The following is a 22,224-nucleotide window of genomic DNA, read 5'->3' as shown; positions in this document are numbered from 1 at the left end:
ACCAAAATACTGATACATTTTTAACATACTGTGTAGGCCAAACAAATAACATTGCTGGCTAGTTAGCTTTACCTGAAACCTACAGCGTTTCCTATAGAGCAGGGATTAGCCAACTATAGCCTGTGGTTGTAAAATCTGTCCCACTGCCAGCTTTAATACAAACCACAAGCTAAGACTGCTTTTCACATGCTTCAGTTTTTTTTTTTATGTTTATTTATTTTTGAGAGAGAGAGAGAGAGAGAGAGAACACACACACACACACACAGACAAGCAGAGGAGGGGCAGAGAGAGAGGGAGACACAGAATGCAAAACATGTTCCAGGCTCTGAGCTGTCAGCGCAGAGCCTGACGTGGGGCTTGAAACCACAAACCATGAGATCATGATCTGAGCTGAAGCTGGATGCTTAACCAACTGAGCCACTCATGCTTCAGTGGTTTTAAAAAATTAAAAGAATAGCTTGTGATACGTAAATATACTGTACAATTCAAATTTCACTGACTAGCATTTTATTGAAACACAGTCATGCCCATTTATCTATCTTCTGTGGCTGATTTAGTGCTTACAATGGCAGTGCTGAGTAGCTGGGACACAGCCTGTGTGGCTCACAAAGCTAAAAATACTTACTACCTGACCCTTATAGAAAAGGTTTGCTAACTGACCCTTGGTATCAGTAAGGAAAAAAAAAATACTCAACTGAGTAAATGTTGGAAGAGGGGAAGACAGGGAGACAGTGTAAGGATAGAATGGGAATGGATGGGAAAAATGAGACTGACTGATGGTAAGCCCTGGAAAAGGAGGCATTTAACCATACATTTGTGGGTTCAATTCTGGAGTCTCTATTCTATTCCATTGGTCTATGTGTCTGTTTTTGTGCCAATACCATGCTGTCTTCGTGATTATAGCTTTGTAGTCGAGGCTAAAGTCTGGGATTGTGATGCCTCCCGCTTTGGCCTTCTTCTTCAATATTACTTTGGCTATTCAGGGTCTTTTGTGGTTCCATACAAATTTTAGGATTGCTTGTTCTAGCTTCAAGAAGAATGCTGGTGCAATTTTGATTGGGATTGCATTGAATGTGTAGATAGCTTTGGGTAGTATTGACATTTTAACAATATTGATTCTTCCAATACATGAGCACAGAATGTTTTTCCATTTCTTTATGTCTTATTCAGTTTCCTTCATAAGCTTTCTATAGTTTTCAGCATATAGATCTTTGACATCTTTGGTTAGGTTTATTCCTAAGTATTTTACGCTTCTTGGTGCAATTGTGAATGTGATCAGTTTCTTTGTCTTTTTGTTGCTTCATTATTAGTGTACAAGAATGCAACTGATTTCTGTACATTGATTTTGTATCCCGCGACTTTGCTGAATTCATTTATCAGTTCTAGTAGAATTCTAGGAGAATTCATGTATCAGTTGTAGACTCTTTGGTGGGGTCTGTCAGGTTTTCCATGTATAATATCACATCATGTGCAAAAAGAGAAAGCTTGACTTCATCTTTGCCAATTTTGATGCCTTTGATTTCTTTTTGTTGTCTGATTGCTGATGCTAGAACTTCCAACACTATGTTAAACAACAGAGGTGTGACTGGACATCCCTATCGTGTTCCTGACCTCAGGGGGAAAGCTCTCAGTTTTTGCCCACTGAGGATGATATTAGCTGTGGGCTTTTCATAAATGGCTTTTATGATGTTTCCGTATGATCCTTCTATCTCGACTCTCTCCAGGGTCTTTATTAAGAAAGGATGCTGTATTTTGTCAAATGCTTTTTCTGCATCAATTGACAGGATCATATGGTTCTTATCTTTTCTTTTATTAATGTGATGCATCACGTTGATTGATTTGCCAATGTTGAACCAGCCCTGCAGCCCAGGAATGAATCCCACTTGATCATGGTAAATAATTCTTTCTATATGCTGTTGAATTCGATTTGCTAGTCTCTTATTGAGCATTTTTGCATCCATATTCATCAGGGATATTGGCCTGTAGTGCTCTTTTTTTGTTGGGTCTCTGTCTGGTTTAGGAATCAAAGTAATGCTGGCTTCATAGAATGAGTCTGAAAGTTTTCCTTCCCTTTCTATTTTTTGGAAAAGCTTGAGAAGGCTAGGTATTATCTCTGCTTTAAATATCTGGTAGTATTCCCCAGGGAAGCCATCTAGTCCTGGACTCTTATTTGTTGGGAGATTTTTGATAACTGATTCAATTTCTCGCTGGTTATGGATGTGTTCAAGTTTTCTATTTCTTCCTGTTTGAGTTTTGGAAGTGTGTGGGTGTTTAGGAATTTGTCCATTTCTTTCAGGTTGTCCAGTCTGTTGGCATATAATTTTTCATAGTATTCCCTGACAAATGTTTGTATTTCTGATGGATTGGTTGTAATAATTCCATTTTCATTCATGATTTTATCCATTTGAGTCATCTCCCTTTTCTTTTTGAGAAGCCTGGCTACAGGTTTATCAATTTTACTAATTTTTTCAAAAAAACCAACTCTTGGGTCTCCAGCACTGCCGCCGCCAGAGTCAGAGCTGGAGCCCGTGCAGGCTGAGCTGCTGAGGCAAGATGGTGGACTATAGTGTGTGGGACCACATCGAGGTGTCTGACGATGAGGACAAGACGCACCCCAAAATCGACACGGCCAGTCTCTTCCACTGGCGGCACCAGGCCCGGGTGGAGCGCATGGAGCAGTTCCACAAGAAGAAGGAGGAGCTGGAGAGGGGCTGCCGCCAGTGCAGGCGCAAGGTGGCCGAGTGCCAGCAGAGGCTGAAGAAGCTGGAGGCGGCGGAGGGCGAGAGCAGCAAGGCGGAGCTAGAGTGGCTGCAGGCTAAGGCTCAGCAGCTGCGCAAGGAGGAGCCCAGCTGGGAGCAGAAGCTGGAGGAGATGCGCAAGAAGGAGAAGAGCATGCCCTGGAACGTGGACACACTCAGCAAGGACGGCTTCAGCAAGAGCATGGTCAATACCAAGCCAAAGCAGACAGAGGAGTCGTCGGAGGAAGTGAGGGAGCAGAAACACAAAACGTTCGTGGAGAAGTACGAGAAACAGATCAAGCACTCTGGCATGCTCCGTCGCTGGGACGACAGCCAGAAGTACCTGTCGGACAATGTCCATCTGGTGTGCGAGGAGACCGCCAACTACCTTGTCATCTGATGCATTGACCTAGAGGTGGAGGAGAAGGCGCAGGTGGCCCACCAGACCATCGTCATGCAGTTCATCCTGGAGCTGGCTAAGAGCCTGAAGGTGGATCCCCGCGCCTGCTTCCGGCAGTTCTTCACCAAGATCAAGACAGCTGACCGCCAGTACATGCAGGGCTTCAACGACGAACTAGAGGCCTTCAAGGAGCGCATGCGGGGCCGCGCCAAGCTGCGCATGGAGAAGGCCATGAAGAAATACGAGGAGGAGCAGTGCCGGAAGCGGCTAGGCCCCGGCGGTTTGAACCCCGTGGAGGTCTACGAGTCTCTCTCTGAGGAACTACAGAAATGCTTTGAGTGAAAGATGTGCAGATGCTTCAAGACGCCATCAGCAAGATGGACCACACCGATGCTAAGTACCACATGCAGCGCTGCATCGACTCTGGCCTCTGAGTCCCCAACCCCAAGTCCAGCGAGGCCAAGGATGGGGAGGAGACAGGCCCCGGGGACCCCTTGCTGGAAGCCGGCCCCAAGCCAGGTGACAAGAAGGATGTCAGCGAGTGACTCGCTCCGGCTGCCGCCTGCCTGCCCGCAGGCCCCCGTGTGCCCCTTTTCAGAAAACAAAAATAGATACCTCTCCCCAGCTCCTGGCTTCCTCCACTTTCGCTGCTCCCGCCCAGCCCGGGTCAGGGAGAGAGCTGCCCCCATCCCACTGCCCCCACCTCAGTGCTCATCCAAGTCTCTGCTTTGAGTCAAGGGGCTTCACTGCCTGCAGGCCACCCATCAGAGCATTATGCCAAAGGCCTGAGGGTCCAGGGAGGGGTGGAGGTCGCTAGGCTGGTCCGTGGGGTGTGGGGAGGGTCGCCAGCCCAGAGGCCTGCTCCAGTCACTATGGGCTCTGTTTTCACTGTTCATCTGCTCTCGAGTCTTCTAATGTGGTAAACAGCAATGATCTACCAATAAAGGATTTCAGATGCTCAAAAACAAACAAACAAACAAAAAACCAACTCTTGGTTTCATTGTTCAGCTCTACAGTTTTTTTAGATTCTATATTATTTATTTCTGCTCTGATCTTTATTATTTCTCTTCTTCTGCTGGGTTTGGGGTGACTTTGCTGCCCTGCTTCTAGTTCCTTTAGGTGTGCTGTTAGATTTTGTATTTGGGATTTTTCTTCTTTCTTGAGATAGGCCTGGATTGCAATGTATTTTCCTCTCAGGACTGCCTTTTCTGCATCCCAAAGCATTTGGATTGTTGTATTTTCATTTTCATTTGTTTCCATATATTTTTAATTTCTTCTCTAATTGCCTGGTTGACCCATTCATTCTTTAGTAGGGTGTTTTAACCTCCATGCTTTTGGAGATTTTCCAGACTTTTTCCTGTGGTTGATTTCAAGTTGTGGTCTGAAGGTGTGCATGGTATGATCTCAGTTCTTGTATACTTATGAAGGGCTGTTTTGTGACCCAGTATGTGATCTATCTTGGAGAATGATGGCCAACTAATCTTTGACAAAGCAGGAAAGAATATCCAATGGAAAAAGGACAGTCTCTTTAACAAATGGTGCTGGGAAAACTGGACAGCAACATGCAGAAGAATGAAACTAGACCACCTTCTTACACCATACACAAAAGTAAACTCAAAATGGATGAAGGACCTGAATGTGAGACAGGAAACCATCAAAACCCTAAAGGAGAAAGTAGAAAAAAACCTCTCTGACCTCAGCCACAGCGATTTCTTACTCGACACATCTCCAAAGGCAAGGGAATTAAAAGCAAAAATGAACCATTGGGTTCTCGTGAAGATAAAAAGCCTCTGCACCGCAAAGGAAACAATCAACAAAACTAAAAGGCAACCTACAGAATGGGAAAAGATATTTGCAAATGACATATTGGACAAAGGGCTAGTATCCAAAATCTATAAAGAGCTCACCAAACTCCACATCCAAAAAGCAAATAATCCAGTGAAGAAATAGGCAGAAGACATGAATAGACAGGTCTCTAAGGAAGACATCCAGATGGCCAACAGACACATGAAAAGATGCCCAATATCACTCCTCATGAGGGAAATACAAGTCAAAACCACACTCAGATACCACCTCACACCAGTCAGAGTGGCTAAAATGAACAAATCAGGAGACTATAGATGCTGGAGAGGATGTGGAGAAACGGGAACCTTCTTGCATTGTTGGTGGGAATGTAAACTGGTGCAACCACTCTGGAAAACAGTGTGGAGGTTCCTCAAAAAATTAAAAATAGAAATACCCTATGACCCAGCAATAGCACTGCTAGGAATTTGCCCAAGGGGATACAGGAGTGCTGATGCATAGGGGCACTTCCACCCCAATGTTTATAGCAGCACTTTCAACAACAGCTGAATTATGGAAAGAGACTAAATCTCCATCAACTGATGAATGGATAAAGAAGATGTGGTTTATATATACAATGGAATACTACTTGGCAGTGAGAAAGAATGTAATCTGGACATTTGTAGCAACATGGATGGAACTGGAGAGTGTTATGCTAAGTGAAATAAGTCATACAGAGAAAGACAGATACCATATGTTTTCACTCATATGTGGATCCTGAGAAACTTAACAGAAGACCATGGGGGAGGGGAAGGAAAAAAAAAGTTAGAGAGGGAGAGCACCAAACCATAAGAGAGTCTTGAATACTGAGAACAAACTGAGGGTTGATGGGGAGTGAGAGGGAGGGGAGGGTGGGTGATGGTCATTGTGGAAAGCTCCTGTTGGGAGGAGCACTGGGGGTTGTATGGAAACCAATTGGACAATAAATTTCATATTAAAGAAAAAAATATATATATATAAAGGAGGCATTTGAACTTGGCCTGACTAGTATTAGAGGGATGACTGTGGGATTTAAGGAAAAGTAGTAAAAATATGAAACTGGATTTGGGGACATACAATTGGGCTACAACTGGTTTCTGGTCAACAATGGAAAAGTAAGATGTTACTGGAATGGTGCTACTTAGGAGACAGAATTCCTTCAAATGGAAGAACTGGCTCAAGGGAAAAGGAGAATTGATGAATCCAAGATATCTTAAAGAATGAACAAAGAGATTCTGAGGAGTTATTAGGTAAATACTTGAAACAGATCTACCACTGAACTGCACACTTTAAAATGGCTACAGAGGTAATGTGTATTTTATGAATATTTTATAATTAAAAAATGGAGGAATTATGTTTTAGTCTTGAGAATCACATATAGTTCATTTATATCTGACATAAATCTAGTATATTGCTGTAGCTCAAAGAACACAAGTTTTATTATTATTTTTTAAAGTTTCTTTATTTGAGAGAGTGGGAGAGGGGCAGAGAGAGAGAATCCCAAGCAGGCTCCTCACTGTCAGTGGGGAGCCTGATGTGGGGCTTGAACTCATGAACTGTGAGAATAGGACCTAAGCCAAAATCAAGAGTCAGATGCTTAACTGACTGAACCACCCAAGTGCCCCTAGATTTAATTTAAATTTATTAAAATTGAGTTAATTTAAAAAATCAAAAAGAATTGACTCTCTGCCACTCCCTGCTCACTTGCTCTCTCTCTCTCTCTCAAAATAAATTTTAAAAAAGGGAGGAGAGGGTACATGTGTAGCTCAGGTGGTTAAGCATCCAACTGTTGACTTTGGCTCAGGTCATGATCTCATGGTTGGGTTTGTGAGTTTGAACCCTACATGGGGCTCTGTGCTGACTGTGCAGGGCCTGGTTGGGATTCTCTCTCTTCCTCTCTTTCTGCCCCTCCCCTGCTCACTTGCGCGCGTGCTCTCTCTCTCTCTCAAAAAGAAAAAAAAAGAAAGAAAGAAAGAAAAAGAAAAAACAAAAGAAAAGACTAAAGCAATCCTGGGTCTAATATTAGGTGTGGGATCTTTGGAACACTAACTCTGAAATCAGGAGTACTCATCTGTGAAACAAGGTTGATTTGATAAAGAATTTCAACAAAATATATATATTTTTTAAATTTAGGAGTACTATATCTAATCTGGACAGAAACAGAAGTTTTTTAAATAGCGTTCTATTATACTATCCAATAAACATACAAACATTCAAAATATTTAGGAAATAGTCTAAGTTATCAGTGAGAAAATAAAATGACCACAATGCTCCCAAAAATTGGCTCACTAGCATTTCGTTTCTCTCTATTACACAATGGTTCATAATATAAGCTAGTAAAAATTACTATAGGCTAATTAGCAGTTGACCAATGACTAAAAGAATGTTTTTAATTCACTGTGAATACAAAATAAACAAGTCAAATCCCTGTGAATTTAAAGCAAATTTAGTTATTGAACAACAGTAGAAAGCACTCAACAAGCATACTTACCAACCCCGAAGAACTTTAAAAGAACATGGCCTGAATGAAGTCAAATCAGAGATTTCTTCTGTAAAATCTACACATTCACCCTGGAACCCTGGTTTACTGAATGCTTTGAGCTAGGAGAACAATAACACAACAATTTAATAGGAAACAACTGTTTGACATTATCACAAAAGCAAATGAAAACCTTTTCCTATATCTATTTAAAAAATTCAGCAAAATATGAGACAGAATTTTATCTATTACCAATGAATCGAGGTTAAGGGTGATCTGCTCTTTAAACTCCCATTGTTTGTTTCCTTACCCATTTCCAGCAATGTCACCATTTATTTACTATTTTCATCCATCTTTTGCATCAGATTCTGGGCACAGGGTCCCAGAAAAAAATTCTACCTGTAAGATTAAATCAGAATCCTTCCTCCACTAAAATGTGGTCCCTATCTATTGTGTCAAACAATCATTATCCCTTGTGGTGAGACGACATGCATAAAATAAGAAGCGATGTAGTGTTAAATACGAAGGCAGTTTCAGCTAGTATGAGGGGTGGTTAGTATTAAGTCTTTTCTCTTCCCAAGTCTTGCTGATCCAGTTAATAAAAGGTTGAAGCATGAAGGCATGCCCCTACGTTGGCCTGAGAACACAGGAGCAGATGGCAGAGAAAATAATGACAACAAGATTTCTGGAAGATTTATGGTGAACAAAGAAAGACATCCATTTTAGCTAAGAGACTTCTGCTTACTGTTAAGAATATCTTAAATGTACAGCTTACTGTTTAATATATAAACACATTTCTACTTCAGTCCTTTTTGTCAAGAAAAATCCATGAAATCTCAAAGTTATTCCCTTCAGTCCAGAAATACAATAATCTGCAACTCTAGTGGCCTTGAATCTATATAATAGGAAAGAAAAAGTTAATGAGCCCTATAAATATTTCAAAATACATGGGAGCCTTGAAATAACACAGCCCACAGGTTCACCCTGCACTGACAGGCCCGCATTGTAGCTAAAAAGGCATCATAATGAGGGCTGGGCAGCATTGTCCTTTTTCCTGCTCACGCTGTATCAAGAACAAGGCTTCTTTGAGCAGTTGATGTTTGCCTCCTTCATCTTCCCAAGAGCCCTCTTAGAGGCTGATGGCCTCTGAGTTCTGTGCAACTGTGTCTTGACTGTCTTCTTCTGCTCTGACATCAAAGACTAGCGAAAACCAGGGAGGTGGGGGAACGGATTCCCCTGGACCATCCGTGGCTTGCACAACATAACTTCCTATCATGAAACCAGTCTGCATTTGGAGCATTAAAACACCAGCTACTCCCTGCCTTAAGGAAGTTTCTATCATGATCCTTCTAGTGGATACAGAGGGTAGTAAGAAAAATGAAGTCCAGAACGAGACAGACCTGTGCAACAATTTCTCATGTAAGCACAATTTTATGTGTCCGGGGAAACTGCCGGTAATTTCCTTGATAAGAACACACATTTTGGTTAGTTTATACACTACATGTTTTAACTTAAAGGCTTATAAAAACATTAGATTGAGAAGTATACCACAATTTAACTTCCAAAAATGTATAGTAATTTTTTCTATATGCAAGTATTATCTTAATTCATGATAAGAGTTGGAAAAGCCACATGCAAACAGAGGTCACGGCTGTCTTGTTCACTGTGCAAATACCCGGTTTTTATACTGCTGAGCTTAAGATTTATACTTCAGTTTATCACCATGAAGCCATGAAATCCCAGACAAGTGACAGTGCAAGCTAAACATATTTCAGATGGTCTATGTTGTAGCCAACTCTAGTGTTTAATCTGTCTTCATAAGCAGAAGCATTAATTAAAATACACATAGACACACACACTTGCCATCAAGTACCTTTTTGATTCGATGGGTTAGAATGTTCTTTGCCCAAACAAACAAAAAGCAGGCTTAATGCCAATCTGAGCTTATTTTATTTTTACTCTCAAAATAAGATGTCATATGGTTCACCCAAAATTTGTCCAGCCCCAGAAAAGTAATGCCTCACTCTGATGACCTTATGAATGTCTCAACAGAACATTCTCATGATAATGTTCTGAGATTGGTCCATACAGAAACCAATTCTGTGATTATTAATTATAATTAAATTGTGGTTTCTACTCTTAGTGAAATTAAATAACAGGACCTTGGTAAAATTAAGTCCTGGGAAAAGCCAGGTGGATAAATCACTATTTTGGTTTCCTTTCCAGATAAATGGAGAATGTACAAAGTAACTCAGATAGGATGCTTAGAATCAAGGCAAAAATATAAACAAGAGATGAGTTTATTTCAAACTAAACCTATGCCATTTAGGTATGGCTCAATCCCTACCAGCCTCCCAAATGGAACTGTATGGATGCAAAAAAAAAAAAAAAAAAAAAAAAAAAAAAGACCGCATACCACAGTTTTGCAGTGCAAACTGCCTTTTCACACACATTATTATACCTCTTTAGAACTACTCTATCAGACAGAAACTATCACTACTTTATGATGAACTTTTTGCAGAAATATTTTTTATTATGTACTTTTCATTTGTGATATATGTGAATAAACGTAATAGGTCTTTAATATGACAAACTAAGAACTCAAAATTTTAATTACTGACCAAACACATAAGTTGTGCTCAATTTATTTCACACTATCAGAATAACTTTTTCATTGTAACTTCATTTATTCCAATGCTAAAACAATTTTTATGAGAAACTTTCTATCCTACCTAAATAAGACCTTGTGCAGCCTTTTGGACCTCCTTTACACAAACATGCTCATTATTAAACAAAGAACAGTCTTGTTTCTATTTGTTTCTATTCTACTATTACATCACACTGTCTCCTACTGTCCTGTTTTGTACTCCTCACATCAAATGTTTACTACACAATTTTATTTCCCTGATTACTCGTAAAGGGTTTTCTTTACTTAGATAATTAGCTCTTCCTGAGTATTTCTGGTCTTTGGATTCTGTAAAAATGATCTGGTTGTAGCACCATGAAGAAGTGTTTTCCTCTGGTACCCTTGAATCTTACTAGCCTAAAGCTGTTACTTTCCTGTCCCCCATACAGGATAACAGTAACCCCAACTGTTAAAGATGCTGTGATCACTCTAAAATTCAATGTGGCCAAACTATCCAATACAAGAAAATATCTAGAGTTGCTTTTTCTCAGATAGAATCATATATAAAATGGAACAGAGGCTCAAAATTTAAAGAAATCAAAACTTCTACTAATAATATTTGCAAATGCACTTGAAAAAGATTCTAGGAAGAAAAAAAGGTCCTCAGTTGTATCAAAGGGAATAACTGTTTATAATTTCTAGAGAATGGTGCCTGACTATACCTCTTTGAAAGCTAAACTCACTTTTATAAGATTTAATCTAGTGAGATGTCTGATGTTCTGCTAAGATAAAGAGGTGATGAAATTATGAACATAATTCATATTCTGTTTTTATTTGGGGAAAAAAATGAAAAAATTAAATGCCAGCTGGTATTAAGAAGAACTATATAATGATGCTGTATATTTTGAGTTGGCAATTAGACTTAGTGATTGATCTTCAGCCATAGGTAAAATAATAATCTTCTGCATTAAAGGAGGTGTTCTGGGTCTCAAATAAAACAGATCTCATAATAATATGGTAACACATCAGAACTAATATATTTATTAGAGGAACATTCATGATGTGTATTTATCTCTGTATACATACATATTCTGGCTTTTCCCTTCTTAGGTTGCTTGAGGTTCCCTTTAAAATCACCAGCACAAACAAAGAAAAAAAAAAATTCTTCGACTTCAACTCTGAGATGTCATTTCCTTATTCCTCAGCGAAAATAACATCTGAAATAGTCAATATGACTATCACAGCTATTTGTGAAGGAGAAAATACTTTCTAGTTACTGAATGGAACCAGAGTGTCAGCCAAGATCCTTTCCCCTAAGTAAAAACAAGCAAAACATTCTGAAAATGTGGTCCAATAGAAATAATAAGAGCTTTGATACTGGGTAAACTAAGGAGGCTTTGTCTTCTTCACGTTACTAAATACTCAGCTATCATATACCTGTCAGAAACACTTATTTCACAAGTCTATGGCTGAGCCATATCCAGAAATATGAAGTGGGGCTCATTTCACTGGGCGTTTTCTGCTGCTTCCTTTCTCTTCAAGTTGGACTGGAAATACTATAAAGAAAATCCTCGGAGCAATCTGCTCCAAACAAGGAAGTCCATAAAAAAGAACAGGAATGTAGGAGGGAAAAACAGCACTTAAAAGAATGTGACTTTTATCTGCACTTAAAAACTTAGAAAATGTGCAGTTTGGAATTATCTCTGTTTAACTCTTTAACTACTCAGGTTGATTCCTGTACAAGTGCTTTAAAAGTCTGCTGTTGGAGTTTTCAAAGATTCAAAATACAAATCTGGCAGGAAGTGTCTCTGAATCAACAACTCAATTATATTCAAAAAGGAAATGTTCCCAATAGGACTTGAACTAATCAGAAAATAAGAAAACCTGAAAACATACTGTTAACAGAAACATGGTTACAACGAAGTTGACTTGAAATACATAAACACTGGCAAGAACATGAAAAACATACACACTCAGAGAAAAAGATTTAGCTTCATCTAAAGCCAGCAAATGTCCAGTATTTAAGCTTAATCACTCAATTGGCTTCTTTTCCCAAATCTGTTATTTAAAGTGAGACAGAGGAAGGAAGCAATGTCTCTTATCCCCTCTCCCTTCTATGGATGTACTGATTATACCACAGGTCTTACTCTGATGTAAAATCCTGAAAATGTGGTTTAAGTGGAGTCAGATACTAAAAAATGCCTATTTTGTTATTTCTAGCTGTGTGAAATGACACTTAAATTCCAAATCTTGGCTTTCTCATCAATAACTGGGATTAATTTTGACCTTACAGAGTTATCACAAGCACAAATTAAGCATAATTTGTAACCTTCAATGGATCATAAACAAACGTTAGGCTCCAGAGTATTGTTAAATCCTTCAATCCATGAACACACTAGAAATAAACAAGCAGGGCTGCAACTTTGCTAGCACTTTTAGGAAATATGTGATTTAGGTATTAGAAATACATTTAAATAATAAGCATGCCAAGACAGCCATTTTTCCACATTAAGTTTGCTCCTCCCAACACAGGATAACATACTGTGCTGAATAAGAATGTGACACTGAATGGGGGCACCTAGGTGGTTCAGTTGGTTAAAGCATCAGACTCTAGATTTCGGGTCAGGTCATGATCTCATGGTTTGTGAGATTCAACCCTGTGTCAGGCCCTGTGCTTGCAGTGCCAGGGCCTGCTTGGGATTTCTCTCTCCCTCAATCTCTGCCCTTCCCTCATTTGACCATGTGTACATGCACACTCTCTCAAAATAAATATATAAACTTAAAGAAAAAAATATATGACATTGAAAAATGAACGGGCAATAGGAAAAGAGTGGCAGAGATTCAAAATGACCCCAAAGAGGTCAGAGTTAAAGCTCTATGAGGAGAAACCAAAAGGAAATATGGTAAGTCCAGGCCAATGCAACCAGTAACGAAGAGGGACACTCTTCTGCCTGTGGGTACCAAGTACGATATAAACTTTCCTGTCATATAGACATAAGAAATTTATCTGAGGGAAACAAAGAATTGAGATATTGAGACAAAGGGCACAAATGTTTTTAGTAAATAAAAAAATTTTCAAACATACCAAATGGGGAGGCTCATTTATTCCAAGTGGTTCCTGAAACATATATTAAAACATTTTAAAAATTGTAATCGTATAATCTTATCTTTTCGAAAGTTTGAAAATACCATTTGAAAAATGAAAAAAAAAGTAATTTACTAGATTTCTTGAACTAGTTATGACCTTCAAATAACTGAATTATCTTGATTTTAGTACTCATTACTACTTCCTTTTGAGTAATGTAGCTGGGAAAAAATATGTGCCTCAATGTCCATCAAACAGAGTCTGAGCTACCTGTCATTACCTTTCCCACCACTATTTCATGGGCACCCTTCTTGTTCTGTGTTGTTACACACAGAACACTCTTTCCTAACCACACTCTTTCCTAACTTCGTGATTTTGTACATGAGATTATTCCCTCTTTGAGGACTGCTTTTTCTGCCCCACGTCATCGTGTGACTAAACTGCTTTTAACCCTAAAGATATCACTCAACACAACCTCTTCTTGAGAAGAGGCCTGCTGCCCAACTCCCAGGCTCTGAGTGCTCCTTCACAGGTTCCCCCGCACTGCCTACACACCTCACCTCCTCACTCATCACACTATAATCAGTCATCTATATATCAATCTCCTCAATGAGACTGAGAGCCATCAGGGCGATCCTATTCATCTTTTATCTCCAGTGATCAGTAGTATCTGGCATATGAAGCACCAAATAAATACTGTTAAATGAATGAAGTGATCAAATTACAGGCATCTCGTTGATGTGTTGATACCACCTACTATCAGCTCCCTAAAGAATCTAAAGCAATTAATATGCTATTTCGTTTTCTCTGTATATTCACATAACATAATCCAGCAGTTTCACGTTTAAAAAGCCTGTTCTACATGTTCAGCTGTACACTGTTACATGCTCTAGAATTGGTTATGGTCATAGCTGACTCACCAGTTGGATAGGTCGTATGGACATGATTATATTATTTGATCCTCCCCAGTCAAAAAAGCATTTGTATTTTCCTTTCTCTAAAATGTACTGTTCTCCACAAAAGAACTTCTGCTGGTAGGCAACCCATCTAGCAGGAAAAAAAAGAAAAAGAACAGAGATGATACAGAATCGAGCAAACAAACCAACAATTTTAAAACCAAAGAACCTCTCAAAGTTCTCAGAATGGGAGAAAACTTACACGCCACTTTTAACGTGAATGGATCTGGTTTCACTGCCAAAGCCGATTTCTTCCAAGTCAGAAATTTCCTGATTTGTAATGTCAATAAACTTCCCACTTTCTAGGTCAGATTCAAATAGCGTGATAGAGGATTCTATAAAATTCTAAAAAGAGGAAGAAGAAAGTTAAAGAGAGCATAAGGATTTTGTTCTATAAATTGTTGTACCTTTGCACAATTTTCATACCTGGGATTTCACACACATAACTCCAGGAGGAATTTTAAACGTGACTGGAAACAATTTTGATAGTTATTACTTTTAAAGCTTAAAGAAAAAAATAAATACCAATTTACTTTAATCAGGAAATCAACATTGTTATAGAAGTGGAAATTAATCAAGAGTTGGTAAATGGCTGGGACTTACAGGCTATTATATGTTACACCACTTATAAAGGAAACGAAAGTTTCACTTGTGCCTCAAAAGTGAAGCCACAACATGGAGCCAAGAGTAAATACAAAATGTACAGTGTGCATTTTGTGGGAGAGGATTTTATAAGCTTAAATGTAAAAGAAAAAATGAAATTTCCTTGACCAAAGATTAAAAAAGTTAAAATGAGAGGAAAATTTTGAAGTTTTTATAGGTAATATATTTACAACAAAAATATCAGAAAAATTTTAAGATCCAAGTTGATAAATCCACGAAGGACACAGACAATTCACAAAAAAGATTGGCATTAAAAACAAATATGCAAAAGTCCAATTTCACCAGTAAAAAATAAGAAATTCAAATTAAAATCCTTAGATACAATTTTCATTTTTTAAAATAAGGAGGTTGTAAAAATCCAGTTTTATCTAGAAACATTCCTGGTAAAAAAATAAATTGGATGGGGGCACCTGGGTGGCTCACTTGGTTACACATCTGACTTTGGCCCTGGTCATAATCTTGTTGTTCTTGAGGTCAAGCCCCACGTTGGGCTCTGTGCTGACAACTCAGAGCCTGGAGCCTGCTTCTGATTCTGTGTCTCCCTCTCTCTGCCCCTTACCTGCTTGTGCTCTCTGTTTCTCAAAAAATAAATAAATGTAAAAAATATATATACATATAAATTGGATAGCAATTTTAGAAAATATTTATTTATTTATTTATTTATTTATTTATTTATTTATGGAGCCTCTGGCACTTAATACTAAAACTATTTTCTGTAATATTTTTATTAATTTATATAATTTATTGTCAAATTGGTTTCAATACAACACCCAGTGCTCATCCCAACAGGTGCCCTACTCAATGCCCATCACCCACTTTCCCGTCCCCCCCCCCGCCCCAACCCTCAGTTTGCTCTCAGTATTCAAGTGTCTCTTATCATTTGCCTCCTTCCCTCTGTAACTTCTTTTTTTTCCCCCTCTTCCCTTCCCCCCCGCCCTCTATTAAGTTTCTCAGGATCTACATAAGAGTGAAACAAATGGTATTTGTCTTTCTCTGCCTGACTTATTTCACTTAGCATAATACTCTCCACTTCCATCCACATTGCTACAAAAAGCCAGATTTCATTCTTTCTCATTGCCAAGTAGTATTCCATTGTATATATAAACCAAGCTTCTTTATCCATTCATCAGTTGATGGACATTTAGGCTCTTTCCATAATTTGGCTATTGTTGAAAGTGCTGCTATAAACATTGGGGTGCAAGTGCCCCTATGCATCAGCACTCCTGTATCCCTTGGGTAAATTCCTAGCAGTGCTATTGCTGGGTCATAGGGTATTTCTATTTTTAATTTTTTGAGGAACCTCCACACCGTTTTCCAGAGTAGCTGCACCAGTTTACATTCCCACCAACAGTGCAAGAGGGTTCCCATTTCTCCATGTCCTCACCAGCATCTATAGTCTCCTGATTTCTTCATTTTAGCCACTCTGACTGGCGTGAGGTGGTATCTGAGTGTGGTTTTGATTTATATTTCCCTCATGAGGAGTGATGTTGGGCTTCTTTTCAATGTGCCTGTTGGCCATCTGGATGTCTTCTTTAGAGAAGTGTCTATTCATGTTTTCTGCCCATCTCTTTACTGGATTATTTGTTTTTCGGGTGTGGAGTTTGGTAAGCTCTTTATAGATTTTGGATACTAGCCCTTTGTCCGATATGTCATTTGCAAATATCTTTTCCCATTCTGTTGGTTGCCTTTTAGTTTTGTTGATTGTTTCCTTTGCTGTGCAGAAGCTTTTTATCTTGATGAGGTCCCAAGAGTTCATCTTTGCTTTTAATTCCCTTGCCTTTGGAGATGTGTCGAGTAAGAAATCGCTGCAGCTGAGGTCAGAGAGGTTTTTTCCTGCTTTCTCCTCTAGGGTTTTGATGGTTTCCTGTCTCACATTCAGGTCCTTTATCCATTTTGAGTTTATTTTTGCGAATGGTGTGAGAAAGTGGTCTAGATTCAACCTTTTGCATGTTGCTGTCCAGTTCTCCCAGCAACATTTGTTGAAGAGACTGTCTTTTTTCCATTGGATATTCTTTCCTGCTTTGTCAAAGATTAGTTGGCCATACGTTTGTGGGTCTAGTTCTGGGGTTTCTATTCTATTCCATTGGTCTATGTGTTTGTTTTTGTGCCAATACCATGCTGTCTTGATTATTACAGCTTTCTAGTAGAAGCTAAAGTGTGGGGTTGTGATGCCTCCCGCTTTGGTCTTCTTCTTCAATATTACTTTGGCTATTCGGGGTCTTTTGTGGTTCCATATAAATTTTAGGATTGCTTGTTCTAGCTTCGAGAAGAAAGCTGGTGCAATTTTGATTGGGATTGCATTAAATGTGTAGATTGCTTTGGGAAGTATTAACATTTTAACAATACTTATCCTTCCAATCCATGAGCACGGAATGTTTTTCCATTTCTTTGTATCTTTTTCAATTTCCTTCATAAGCTTTCTATAGTTTTTAGCATACAGATCTTTTACATCTTTGATTAGGTTTATTCCGAGATCTTTTATGATCCTTGGTGCAATTGTGAATGGGATCAGTTTCTTTATTTGTCTTTCTGTTGCTTCATTATTAGTTTATAAGAATGCAACTGATTTCTGTACATTAATTTTGTATCCTGCGATTTTATTGAATTCATGTATCAGCTCTAGCAGACTTTTGGGGGAGTCTGTCGGGTTTTCCATGTATAGTATCATGTCATCTGCAAAAAGGGAAAGCTTGACTTCATCTTTGCCAATTTTGATGCCTTTGATTTCTTTTTGTTGTCTGATTGCTGAAGTTAGAACTTCCAACACTATGTTAAACAACAGCGATGAGAGTGGACATCCCTGTCATGTTCCTGACCTCAGGGGGAAAGCTCTCAGTTTTTGCCCACTGAGGATGATATTAGCTGTGGGCTTTTCATAAATGGCTTTTATGATGTTTCAGTATGTTCCTTCTATCTTGACTCTCTCGAGGGTCTTTATTAAGAAAGGATGCTGTATTTTGTCAAATGCTTTCTGCATCAATTGACAGGATCATATGGTTCTTATCTTTTATTAATGTGATGTATCACATTGATTGATTTGCCAATGTTGAACCAGCCCTGCAGCCCAGGAATGAATCCCACTTGATCATGGTAAATAATTCTTTTTATATCCTATTGAATTCAATATGCTAGTATCTTATTGAAAATTTTTGCATCCACATTCATCAGGGATATTGGCCTGTAGTGCTCTTTTATTGCTGGGTCTCTGTCTAGTTTGGGAATCAAAGTAATGCTAGCTTCATAGAATGAGTCTGGAAGTTTTCCTTCCCTTTCTATGTTTTGGAACAGCTTGAGAAGGATAGGCATTATCTCTGCTTTAAATGTCTGGTAGTATTCCCCAGGGAAGCCATCTAGTCCTGGACTCTTATTTGTTAGGAGATTTTTGATAACTGATTCAATTTCTTGCTGGTTATGGGTATGTTCAAGTTTTCTATTTCTTCCTGTTTGAGTTTTGGAAGTGTGTGGGTGTTTAGGAATTTGTCCATCTCTTTCAGGTTGTCCAGTCTGTTGGCATATAATTTTTCATAGTATTCCCTGATAATTGCTTGTATTTCTGATGGATTGGTTGTAATAATTCCATTTTCATTCATGATTTTATCTACTTGGGTCCTCTCCCTTTTGAGAAGCCTGGCTAGAGGTTTATCAATTTTATTTTTTCAAGAATCCAACCGTTGATTTCACTTATCTGCTCTGTTTTTTTAGATTCTATATTATTTCTGCTGTGATCTTTATTATTTCTCTTCTTCTGGTGGGTTTGGGGTGTCTTTGCTGTTCCGCTTCTAGTTCCTTTAGGTGTGCTGTTAGATTTTGTATTCGGGATTTTTCTTGTTTCTTGAGATAGGCCTGGATTGCAGTGTATTTTCCTCTCAGAACTGCCTTCTCTGCATCCCAAAGCATTTGGACTTTTGTATTTTCATTCAAGTCCATCTGATCCAATGTATCATTTGGGGCCCTTGTTTCTTTATTGATTCTCTGTCTAGATGATCTATCCATTGCTGTAAGTGGAGTATTAAAGTCCCCTGCAATTGCCACATTCTTATCAATAAGGTTGCTTATGTTTGTGATTGTTTTATATATTTGGTGGTACCGAATTCGGTGCATAGACATTTATAACTGTTAGCTTTTCCTGATGGATAGACCCCATAATTTTTATATAATGCCCTTCTTCATCTCTTGTTACAGCCTTTAAATTAATGTCTAGCTTGTCTGATATAAGTATGGTTACTCCAGCTTTCTTTTAACTTCTAGTAGCATGATAGATAGTTCTCCACCCCCTCACTTTCAATCTGAAGGTGTCCTCAGGTCTAAAATGAGTCTCTTGTAGACAGAAAATAGATGGGTCTTGTTTTTCATACATTCTGATACCCTATGTCTTTTGGTTGGAGCATTTAGTCCATTTACATTCAGTGCTATTATTGAAAGATATGGGTTTAGAGTCATTGTGATTAGGTTTCATGCTTGTAGTGGTGTCTCTGGTACTTTGTGGTCCTTGCAACATTTCATTCACAGAATCTCCCTTAGGATCTCTTGTAGGGCTAGTCTAGTGGTGATGAATTCCTTCAGTTTTTGTTTGTTTGGGAAAACCTTTATCTGTCCTTCTATTCTGTCCTTCTATTCTGAATGACAGACTTGCTGGGTAAAGGATTCATGACTACCGTCATGTGTCTACCTTTGTATGTTAAGGCCCTTTTATCCCTAGCTGCTTTCAGAATTCTCTCTTTATCCTTGCATTTTGCCAGTTTCACTATGATATATCGTGCAGAAGATCGATTCAAGTTACGTCTGAAGGGAGTTCTTTGTACCTCTTGGATTTCAATGCCTGTTTCCTTTCCCAGATCAGTGAAGTTCTCAGCTATGATTTGTTCAAGTATACCTTCAGCCCCCTTCTCTCTTTCTACTTCTGGAATTCCTATGATACGGATATTGTTCCATTTGATTGCATCACTTAGTTCTCTCGAATTCTAATTCTCCCCTCATACTCCTGGATTTTTTAATCTTTTTCTCAGCTTCCTCTTTTTCCATAATTTTATCTTTTACTTCACCTATTCTCCCCTCTGCCTCTTCAATCCATGCTGTGGCCGCTTCCATTTTATTTTCCATCTCATTTATAACATTTTTTAATTCATCATGACTATTTTTTAGTCCCTTGATCTCTGTAGCAATAGATTCTCTGCTGTCTGTATGCTTTTTTCAACACAGCAATTAATTTTATGACTATTATTCTAAATTCTTGTTCAGTTATATTGGTTAAATAGGTTTTGATCAATTCGTTAGCTGTTGCTACTTCTTGGGATTTGTTTTGAGGAGAATCCTTGCGTTTCATCATTTTGGCTAGTTTTCTGTCCCTTATGCATTTTAAAAGCTTGTTGTGGTCTTTGCACCTGCGAGCACTGCTATATTAAAAGAGGGTCATACACTGTCCAGGGCCTGTCCCTTCAGGAGTTGTTTTTTCGGAGATTGTTACTTGCTCTCTGTTGTTGTGTTTGGTTATTTTATTACCCTACTCGTAGTGATATTTTCGATCCTCCACTAGGTGTGCTTTGATTTGTTCCTTGGAGTAGCCCTATCTTCTTTCAAGCTTCCCCATTTTCTTCCTACTAGATTCAGTCTCTTTTCCTCCCAGGCTCTGGTGTTCATAGTCTTTTAGCTTCTGCACTTCTTTGTTGGCAAGTCACGGGAAGTACGGATCCTCCTACTTCTCTGCCATGTTGGCCGAGACCCTAAAAACCTTGGTGAAGTAAACCACGATGTAATGATGGCGTGACCGGAAGTTGAAAATAATTTACAAATACATTTTAAAGGGTGATATTGTTTAACTCTCTCATATTTTTGGTAAAATTCTTTTTTTTAGCTAGAAAAAGTTTCTTAAAACTAAATGATGGGAATTTATATTCAAAGATGAATTTTTTTTGTAATACCAAAAAGTTGTAAATAGTGCAAATACCCAAACGACGCATAAGCATAAATCTTTATATATCTACCTACCACCTGATGGAATATACTTACTACTGGCCAAGAGCTTTATGTGTTTTATTTCCAAAAGAGCTACCACATGAGATTATATTACCATCATTCTCATTTTCCAGCTAAGGAAGGGGAGTAATTTGCTTGAAGTAACACAGCTACTGAGGGGCAGACTGAATTTAAGTCAAAATCTATTTATCTACTTACCTTAATCACTGTCAGGATGAAAGAATACGACAAAACCTCTCCCTTATAAAACTGGTAAGACGATAAGCATGCAAACCTCCCCCCCCCCAACTTTTCATAAAAGAACACTAGTAGGAAAAAAACTCAAGAGTGGTTGGGTCCAGAGAAATTGGATAATTTTAACCTACCTTTTTTACAAAACTTTGTAACAGATATACTTTTTAATTGGAAAATACAGAATACATTATTTTTTAATTTTTTTAATGTTTATTATTTTTGGGAAAGAGGGAGACAGTGTGCGCAGGGAAGTGCAGAGAGAGAGGAAGACACAGAATCTGAAGCAGGCTCCAGGCTCTGAGCTGTCAGTACAGAGCCTGACACAGGGCTCGAACTCACAAACCATGAGATCATGACCTGAGCCGAAGTCAGACGCTTAACTGACTGAGCCACCCAAGAACCCCAGAATACGTTATTTTTAAAAAGAACTGTGGTAGGGTCCCCTTCCAAAGAAAGAAGAAAAAAAAAAAAACACCTCAAGGGAACCTTGTTATTTGTATACTTGACAACCTCCATCCCCACCCTGTAACATAAGACCACTTAATCAGAGTAAGTTTGTGTGTTACCATATATGGGAGACAAAGAAATAAAAAATATATAAGAACCTGTGCCATATGGCATTTGGGGCTCAGTTCTTTGGGTACAAACCCAACTGAGCAGTGCCAGCAGGAATAAAGTTGCTTCCTGAAAAGAAAAGCCTCAGTTTCATGACTCTCTGTGCAAGAATCCTGCTACATCACTTGGGGGCTCGTCCAGGATTCAGAGTCAGTGAGTTGCCACCTCCTTTGCCACTGGGAATGCGAACCATCGGGGCACCAGGAGAGGCTGGCGCCAGCAGAGGAAGGAGACTAGCCCTCCTGGCGTGCTGGGGAGAGGACCCTGTGTGCGCTAATGGAACCCATGAGGCTCAGGAACCAGCTAAGGGAGCACCCGTCAGACTGGTAAAAACCCGGGTTCGTTTTGGTAGACTTGCAAGAGGCAGAAGGGGAACCTGATCACCTCCCAGAGTCGCACTAGTAATTCCACAAGGGACAAGGAACAAAGCTGCAACTCTAAGGCACTGGGCGCTGGGTGGCAGGTTGGAGTCGCCATGTGACTGTGTTTGGGGACTTTTCTCTATTTCCTGGATCAATGACTATGATAATTAGAGCCAAGTGTCTCTGGTTATTCTATATCAGAACAGGGACTTTAAGGAATATTCCCAAGCAGCTGCCAAAACTCCTTTTGTTTCAGGGAAATTCCTTGCCTT

General features: G+C 39.0%; 1 protein-coding gene and 1 pseudogene across 2 annotated transcripts in view; one reads left to right on the top strand and one right to left on the bottom strand.

Moving 5' to 3' along the window:
- Positions 1 to 22,224, bottom strand: part of CRYBG3 (crystallin beta-gamma domain containing 3) — a 129,457-nt gene that overhangs the window by 25,265 nt on the left and 81,968 nt on the right. Inside the window, exons 13-16 of one of the 2 annotated variants that reach the window (XM_042954296.1) lie at positions 14,308 to 14,450; positions 14,070 to 14,196; positions 13,150 to 13,182; positions 7,451 to 7,560 (exon numbers count right to left, since the gene is read on the bottom strand). In XM_042954296.1, the coding sequence (XP_042810230.1) occupies positions 7,451 to 7,560; positions 13,150 to 13,182; positions 14,070 to 14,196; positions 14,308 to 14,450 (413 nt within the window). The remainder of the gene's footprint in view (positions 1 to 7,450; positions 7,561 to 13,149; positions 13,183 to 14,069; positions 14,197 to 14,307; positions 14,451 to 22,224) is intronic. The other variant, XM_042954297.1, reaches the window with a different exon arrangement.
- On the top strand, positions 2,497 to 3,920 carry LOC122229197 (annotated as a pseudogene).

The sequence above is a fragment of the Panthera leo genome, chromosome C2 (assembly GCF_018350215.1).
Source record: "Panthera leo isolate Ple1 chromosome C2, P.leo_Ple1_pat1.1, whole genome shotgun sequence".
NCBI lineage: Eukaryota > Metazoa > Chordata > Mammalia > Carnivora > Felidae > Panthera > Panthera leo.
The sequence above is the reverse complement of the archived record's forward strand: the minus strand, read 5'-3'. Positions and strand labels throughout refer to the sequence as shown.